Source organism: Trichechus manatus, unplaced genomic scaffold (genome assembly GCF_000243295.1).
Source record: "Trichechus manatus latirostris isolate Lorelei unplaced genomic scaffold, TriManLat1.0 scaffold00175, whole genome shotgun sequence".
NCBI lineage: Eukaryota > Metazoa > Chordata > Mammalia > Sirenia > Trichechidae > Trichechus > Trichechus manatus.
Window position 1 is genome coordinate 3,784,566 of NW_004444111.1, and position 9,153 is coordinate 3,793,718.

The 9,153-nt window shown below is 37.7% G+C and overlaps 1 protein-coding gene across 1 annotated transcript in view; it reads left to right on the top strand.

Annotated features, from left to right (window-relative positions):
- Positions 1-9,153, top strand: part of B4GALT6 (beta-1,4-galactosyltransferase 6) — a 73,497-nt gene that overhangs the window by 22,089 nt on the left and 42,255 nt on the right. The window contains exon 2 of the mRNA XM_004386892.2: positions 4,096-4,212. Within this exon, the coding sequence (XP_004386949.1) occupies positions 4,096-4,212 (117 nt within the window). The remainder of the gene's footprint in view (positions 1-4,095; positions 4,213-9,153) is intronic.

The following is a 9,153-nucleotide window of genomic DNA, read 5'->3' on the forward strand; positions in this document are numbered from 1 at the left end:
CACTCAGCATAATGTCCTCCAGTTTCATCCATGTTATGAGATGCTTCACAGATTCATTGTTGTTCTTTCTCGTTGCATAGTACTCCATTGTGTGTATGAGCAGCTGAGCACTTTTAACCACTGCGTCACCAGGGCTTCTTTGGTCCCATATAGATAGATCTTAAAAGAGCATAATGCTCAAGGCAGGCATTCTTTACTAGTTAAGCTAAACTATTATTTAATTTTAAGAAGACTTCAGGGGATATTTTTGGTTTAAGGTTTAAAGATTATCTGAGAGCAATCAAGGGTCAGTGGCTGATTTTTCAGAAGTAGATCTCCAGGCCTTTCTTCTGAGGTACCTCTGGGTGGACTCGAAGTCCAACAGCTGAGTACGTTAACCATTTCCACCACCTAGAGACCCCTTGAAAGTGACAGTCGTCTTCTAATAGCATTTTTCAGAGGCTAAATGGTGGTGGTAACGAGCTAGGTTGCTGGAGCCAGACTGCGTTGGGTTTGAATTCTAGCCTCCATTGCTTGCTAGTAACTGTGTGACCTTACTTATCCGCTCCAAACCTCAATTTCTTTATAAAATGGGAATAATAATAGTACCTACCTTTTAGGCTTGTTTGTGGAGATTAAATGGTTTAGCGTAAGTAAAGCACTTCTGAGGATGCCTGGCAAAAGAGTATGTGCTCAGTATTAGTGTTTTAAGCTATTGTTTTTTAGTATTTCCTCCATAGACTCTGTAGCATTGTTTACCCTCTGTTAACTTTTTTGCTACAGTCAAGCTCAGATGAATTCATCTTGGGAGCTTTTCTCTTTGTTCCTCCTATTTGTAGTCAGTCTCCATGCATCTGACCTTCACCTTCTTACCTCCTTTCTATATAATTTTCCCTGTAGTAATTTACCACCACAGGTCCAATCCTGACTTTCATATGAATGTCTCCCCAGAAGGTATTTCTAGCCCCTTTCTTAACTTTAGGCCTACATTTCTAACTGCATGTCAGAATACCTAACCCTCATAACCCCCCTCTGAAAATGAACTCTTCCACTGACTTACCTTTTGTTAAAAGACCTGGAAATTGCAGCAGTGTGTCATGGTGACTGGGAAGGTGGAGATCGGAAATCAGGGGGATGTTGTGTTGGAGCTTTCAAGGCCCAGGAAATCTTTCCAGATCGCTGCAGATCAGCACATTCTCTTGCCTTGAATACTGATGGCACTTGCAGTGAACAGAGCTGCATCTTTATAGCAAGTAAGTTCTTTTGAGTTGCGAATGAGGCTAATTCGTAACTCTTTTCTCACAAACCCAAAGTAGGATAGCTAGAAGCTTTTGTAAATTGTTGACTTTCGAAGTTTTTTTTTTTTTTTTAAGTGTTAAAGTGTTTTCTCCTTAAAAAGCAGAACTGGAAAATAAGTTTAGATTTATTTCTTGCAATACAAAGGCAAAGAGAAAATGAACTGAATGAAAATGAACAGCGTGATTTTAATTTAGCAGTGGTAGTTTTTAATCTATTTCTAAATTGTCTTGAGACCAAAAAGCAAGGAGGGGGAAGACTTCCCTGTTTGTCTTCTGAATGTATGTGTGTGTTTTAAGTTGGAATAAAAATTTTAGGCAAGGATTTCCTCTAACTAAAGGCTTGCCAATGAGATATTACATTTTACATGAGCGATAATAAACACATATGTAGTTATTTGAAAAGTGTAGGTTACCTTGGTTTTAAGGAATGTAACTCATTAGCAGTAAATGATTTAAAATGAACTAGTAAGCTTTCCGTTTATAAAGCTTGATGTCTAGCTTTCCTCACCCCCACCCCCAACCCATCTATTGTTGTGTACCATCGAGCTGATTCTGACTCATGGTGACCCTATAGGATGGAATATAATTACCCTGTAGGGTTTCCTGGGCTGTAATCTTTACGGGAGCAGATCACCAGGTCTTTTCTCCTGTGGAATGGCTGGTGGGTTCAAACCTTGGACCCTTCAGTTAGCAGCTGATGTCTTGACCGATGCGCCAGCAGGGCTCCTCCTATCCATCTAATGAATGGTAAATGCACTCTTTTGGTAAATAATCCATATTTGTCACAGGTGCCATCAGTAATCATTTTTGTTCTTAAGAATTTTGTTACTGTTCTGAGAGTTTTTAGGAAAATTTGAATTTGTGTATTCTTTTCTATCCCAGATCTTTTTTTCACTACTTAAATTTGGTTTAGTTTCCAGATGTCAAGCAATTTTCATTATATGAATAGGTATGTTCATTAAAAGTAAAAGCAATATAGTTTTTTAAAAATTATGTTTTCAGTACACACAAAAATGCACCCACGTTCTTACCAAACATCTCTTTGCTTAGGCCAGCATCATTTCCAGAAGCCTGAGTTTTTATCTTTGACTTGGTTCTGTTGCTCTAGTTTGGTGCAGAACAAATATTAATAGGATATTTACATCACTAATACCAAGTTTGATATAAAACTTTAGGATTAAATAATCGAAGGTGTTGTAAACCAGTTGGGTATTGTAATCTATATGATGCCGTTTTCCCCATTGTCTCAGTTTAACTCTTGACTTTGGCTTAACAAGAATTGTGAAAGTGAGTTTGGCTTTTATTGAATGCTTTTCTGCATTTTGTCTGGCTTTTTTTTTTTTCCTCTTCATTTTTCTTCTTTTAAAGTACACTCAAGAGCAAAACAATAAAAACTGGTATTTTTAAGCCGGAACAATAGATTCAAGCCTAAACAAGTTAAACCTAATTATAGCACTGCTTTCTAGAAAGGAAGTAGACATGCTCTTAAAAATGATCAAAGAAAAGCTTTTGCGAAACCTGGATTTTGTCTGTCTCTTTTTTATGGATTGAAGGTGAAAGGATATGTGTTATTTTCCTGTGCTTCTCTACTAGTTTTATTTACTCTCTTTTTTGTGCTTTGAACAAGTTCAAATTTACTGGAAAAAAAAAACGGGAAAGGAAATAATAAATATTACATTTTGCACACCCCTCTGTACCATATCAATGAGGTAGAGCAGGGCCCAAAAAATTAGTTGGCATTCTTTAATTTTTTCATTCAGCATTCATTTTTTCAAGATGGTCATTATTGTGTTCAGAGCCAGCTTATCTTAAAATTGAAAGTCATTAACCAAGTCTTGCAGTTTTTGGTTTTGCCATGATAATGAGCCTCTACCACAGTCATTCTTTGTGAATGGAGTTTATGATTTATTGGGTTTATGTTCAGAGAATTTCAAATAGAAGAGAACATCTAGTACAACACTGCCGTTTTAGATGAGGGAACTGAGATCCAGTGAGTTGTCCAAAGTTATGGTTATGCACTGTGCTAGTAGAATTGGGACCAGGAGAGAGGGTCTTCTGTCATTAGCTCTGTGCCTCTCTAAGGAGGCTTGGCATCTGAAAAAATCCAAAATTTTGTAATCTTTATTAATTTACCGGCTTATTCCAAAGGAAGGAATTAAGAACCTATTTTTGAAGCACTTACAACAAAGAAAATTTACTAACTTTAAAGTGTGCATTGATTTTGATTTGCTCTGTTGTTACAGTGCTGGTAGGTAGACTTGTAAAAGTTTGAATAATTAGCTCTCAGACAGAAATTACCAAAAATAGATCTTGATTCTAGATCATCTCCCCCCAGCACATTGAGAATAAGCAAGATCCATAGCAACCACTAGCTATTTTAGTGATTTATGATGTATTTACAATTAGAGGAGGAATCCTCACTTTTGTGGATTTTTTGGTTTGGGGGATTAATATAGAATTAGAGAAAGTGAATTGTATACCTGTGTGACCTAATATTTGTTATAAATGCCTTCTTGAAAATTTTAAGTACATTTTATATTAAAAAATAGTTTATGGGTAGAAGCGTTCATTATATTTCAGTTTGTTCATTTCTTCTCATTCTATTTGATGATTTTTGCCACTTTAGTTTTTTTGTTTTTATTGTCTTAAAAAAGTAGTATTTTTTGATTGTGGGAAATAATAATTTTATATTTATGTTTTTCCTCTGGGCATACTAGTTGAGTGAATTTTAGTTTTATTGGACAGTTCCCCAAATCAGATAATTGTTTCATTAAATAAAGCTTATTGAGTCATGACATTCTTTCTTTTTCCTTTATAGCCAACACGTATCTCTTTATGGTACAAGCGCGAGGTATAATGCTGAGAGAAAATGTGAAAACAATAGGACATATGATCAGGCTGTACACAAATAAAAACGCTACATTCAACGGTACAGGTAAGACTACTTCCTGCTTGATGTGCTTGCTTTGCATCTACTTCTTACTCTTCTAGTCATAAAGTAGCAAGCCAAATCTATTAAACTCAAGTTTTGCCCTCAAGTAACTCCGTTTTAAAGATGACAGTATCTCCAGCTAAGTGTGTGGTAGATTATTTTACAGCTTGAACCAGGACTTTGCCACATATGGTCTAGAAAGTGATGGGGTTTGGTGAAAAGTTAATTCTTTTTTAAAAAATAGCTTATTTTTCTTGATGTTGAGAATATACACAGCAGAACATACATCAATTCAACAGTTTCTACAAGTACAATTCAGTGACATTGATTACATTCTTCGAGTTACACAACCATTCTCACCCTCCTTTTCTGAGTTATTCCTCCCGCATTAACATAAACTCACTGCCCCCTAAGATTCCCATCTGATCTTTCAAGTTGCTTTTGTCAGTTTGATCCCGTATAGATAGATCTTAAAAGAGAGCAGAGTGCTCAAGGCAGACATTCTTTACTAGTTGTTGTTGTTAGGTGCGGTCGAGTCAGTTCCGACTCATAGCAACCCTCTGCCGGCCCTGCATCATCCTCACAATTGTTGTGATGCTTGAGCCCATTGTTGCAGCCACTGTGTCAGTCCATCTTGTTGAGGGTCTTCCTCTTTTTTGCTGACCCGGTACTCTACCAAGCATGATGTCCTTCTCCAGGGATTGGTCCTTCCTGATAACATGTCCAAAGTACTTGAGACGAAATTTTTCCATCCTGGCTTCTAAGGAGCATTCTGGCTGTACTTCTTCCAAGACAGCTTTGTTCGTTCTTCTGGCAGTTCATGGTATATTCCATATTTTTTGCCAACACCATAATTCAAAGGCATCAATTCTTCTTTGGTCTTCCTTATTCGTTGTCCAGCTTTCACATGCATTAAAGTTAAGCTAGACTATTGTTTGGTTTTAAGAAGACTTCAGAGGATATTTCTGGTTTAAAGTTTAAAAATTATCTCAGGGCAGTAGTTTCATGGGTTCATCTAGTCTCCATGGCTCCAGAAAGTCTGGGGTCCATGAAAATTAGAAATTATGTTCTTATTTTCCCCATCTGGATCGGGATTCTTCTGTAAAATCTTTGATTAAAATGTTAGGTAGTGGTACCTGGGCACCATCCACTTCTTCTGGTCTCATGGCAAAGGAAGCAGTTGTTCATGGATGCAATTAGCCACACGTTCCCTTTCCTCCTCCATTCCTGACTCTCCTTCTTCCTCTGTTGCTCCAGGCAAATAGAGACCAATTGTGCCATGGATGGCCCAAGCTTTTAAGACCCCAGGAACTACGCAGTGAACTAGGTGGTAGAACAGAAGGGCTAAACACATTATTAGGCCAATTAACTGGGATGCCCTATGAAACCATGACCCTAAACTTCCAACCAAGGAACCAAATCCTATGTGGTGTTTGTACATAAACAGCCTCAGCAGCTACTCTGTTTTTTTTTTTTTTGGTCATTATAAATATGTCTATCACACAAGCTTTGCTAATTCAACTCTTTACAAGTGTACAACTTATTGACAGCATTTACAGTAATTGACTGTGCAATCCTACCCTTAATCAATGTGATTTTTCCATCACTGTAAACCAAAACTCAGTACTCCATAAGCAATAAACCCTCTTCCCTCCCCCCGCACCCCGTAACCACTAATAAACTTTGGTCTCTATACATTGCTTGTTCTTGTCTTTTTATATAAGTGGGGTCGTACAATATTTGTCCTTTTGTAACTGACTTATTTCACTCAGCATAATGTCTTCAAGCTCCATATTGTAGCATGTATCATGACTTCATTTCTCTGAAAACTTTTCATACAGTTCCTTTACTGATGGTGAAACTGTTTTCAGGAGACAGTCAGTCATTGTATCTGTTAGGAAATGGGTTTGGCTGTAACAGAGATGCCACTGGAGTGGCTTAAACACAGGAGGCTTTGTTATGTAAAATAAATCTGGAAATGAGATTCCTGCAGCTGTGGTGGAGGCCCCTTAAAGTTTTCAATCGCTTTCCATCTGCTGCTGTGTCACAGCCACCTGCCCATAGTCTGAGATGAATGCTGGGGCTCCAATCTGTATGTTTATACTCAGGTCAGTAGGAAGGAGGAAAGAAAAGAGGGAAGAAGGAAAAAGAGGTGCTCTGTTTTCAGAGCCCTTCCCAGAAGTCCTGCATTGTATTTCTTCCTACATCTTATTGGCTAAAACTTGCCACATGGCCACATAGAAGAGCGCTAAGAAATGTGTTTGAACTGGGTGCACTGGTGTCCTGAATGAAATTGGGGTCTGTTACCTAAAAAGAAAGGGAAAATGGAGTGTGAGTAGGCAACTGTGAGGCTTTGCCATGCTTATTTAGCCGACATGTATGAACAATTAGCATACTTAGTATAATTAGTTAGATATTGGAGATGCAATGTTAAAAAATATTCTCCCTGTATAGGAGATTCTTCAGGCTTCTGAGAGATATATAGAAACATAAATAGCTATTATAATACAAGTGGTTTTTCTGCACAGATGTAATCTGTCAAAAAGGAGATAATGGCTAATAAGATGTACAAAGAACTAATTGAGTTCTAGGGAAGAACTGATTAACATATACTGTCTTATTTAAAATTTAACACTTAATATTAAGTAGGTTGCGATATTTATACAGGTAGTCCCCAGATTACAAATGTCCGACTTATGGACAATTTGTAGTTGCTCTATAATATTATGTAAATTTGCTCTCACATTGAAACAATTGAACCAGCCCCTATTCACAACAAAGTCTTCATTACAATCACCTTCATTTGCTGCACATGCAGCTTTTAAAACATTGAAAAGGCTTTGAGCCTTTTCTTGTGCTAAAGTAAGGCTAAATACTTGCACTAAAACCAAAAAAACCCAAACCCTTGCCATAGAGTTGATTTCCAACTCATAGCCACCCAATAGGACAGAGTAGAACTATAGAGTTTCCAGGGAGTGGCTGGTGGATTTGAACTGTCAACCTTTTGACAATTAGCAGCCTGAGCTCTTAACCACTGTGCCACCAGATCTCCACTTGCATTAAAGTAAGGCTAAATAAGAACCACATGCACTTATTCTGACTTACCTACAAATTCTTAAAGACACACTGAGGAATGGATCTCTTTCATAACTGGGGACTGCCTGTAAGTACATTTGATTTCAAAAGGTTTAACCCTGTACCTGACATTCTGCAGCATCAGGTGTAAACAGGTATGTAATATTTTTGCAAAGAAATCATGTATTTTCATAATCAAATGATATCTTTCCTTGTAGCCTATGGAGTTAGTCACATTAATAAAATAAGATGTATTTAGTGAGTAATTTCCAAAGTAGACAGTAAAGGTCATGCAGTGTTAGAGCTGATGGGTTTGTTGGAAATCACCCAGCACACCCTCCTACTTTGATGTGTGGGTAAACCGAGACATACAGCCATTCATTGCCAGACTGACACTACGAGCTAGTGGTTAAACAGACTAGACCTCTCATGGAGCTTCTGTTACCCATTTAAATCTGCCTTTTAGCAGGGAAAACAAAGCCATTGACTGGTCTCTTTTCCCTTAATTGATAAGGTCCAGTGAGAGATGGAGAGCAGGGGACCTGTCCGGCAGCTCTCATTGTTTGTCTTCCTTTTCTTTGGGTGTGGCTCTGGAAGGGAGGAATAAGGCTCAGGGCCCAGACTCGTTTTGTTTTTATCCATTCATTAGGTGAAATAATGTCTACATTTACAGCAGTTGTGGTGCAGTAGTCTCAAATCATCTATCATGCATAACCTTTTAAAACTCTTCCCAACTGTGAAGGCAGTGGTTATACTCTATGGAGATTGCTTACCTATCCACTTTTGTTGCCGTGGAAGGAATAATGATTTTGTGGGCTTATTATAGTACAGTCTCCAAAAGCTTAAATCATTAATGGGTGTATTATCAGTTGTGAAGCATTTATTTGCAGTAAATTCCTATTGTGTGCTAGGTACTTTATTAGATAACTACAAATTTCAGATAGAAGAGGTATTCAACTAGTAAAGAGCCCTGGTGGCACAGTGGTTTAAAGCACTTGACTGCTAACCAAAAGGTCGGTAGTTCAAAACCACCAGGGGCTCCGCGGGAGAAAGATGTGGTAGTCTGCTTCCATAAAGATTTACAGCCTCGGAAACCCTTATGGGGCAGTTCTACTCTGTCCTCTAGGGTCACTATGAGCCAGAATAGACTCGATGGCAGTGTGTTTGGTTTTTTGTCTTTATTCAACCGGTGGCGGGGGAGGGGGACACAGACTTATATGTAAATAACACGTTAAAAAAAAAATAACACATTGGGATGTGATAAATACCTCTGAACACGTTACTCTAGGAGGCCTGGGGCGTTTCTGTAAGTCTGTGGAAATGAGTTGATGCCTTAGGATCATTTATAATGCTGTAGCCAAGAATAAAACACGTTTAGCACCAAAACTTTTGTCTTCAAAGGAAGTGATTTTACTGGTGTTAGATATCTTTAAGGTTTTAAAAAATTTGGTTCTTTAAAAACTAATAGAAGTATTCAGCAGAGTAGCCGGATACAAGATAAACATACAAAAATCTGTTGGATTCCTATACACCAATAAGGAGAACGATGAAAAGGAAATCACGAAAACAATACCATTTATAATAGCCCCTAAAAAAATAAAATAAAATACTTAGGAATAAATCTAACCAGGGATGTAAAAGACCTATACAAAGAAAACTACAAAACACTACTGCAAGAAACCCAAAGGAATCTACATAAATGGAAAAACATACCATGCTCATGGATAGGTAGACTCAACATTGTGAAAGTGACAATTCTACCCAAAGCAGTTTACAAATACAGTGCAATCCCGATCCAAATATCAGCAACATTCTTCAAAGAGATGGAAAAACTAATCATTAACTTTATATGGAAAGGGAAGAAGCCCC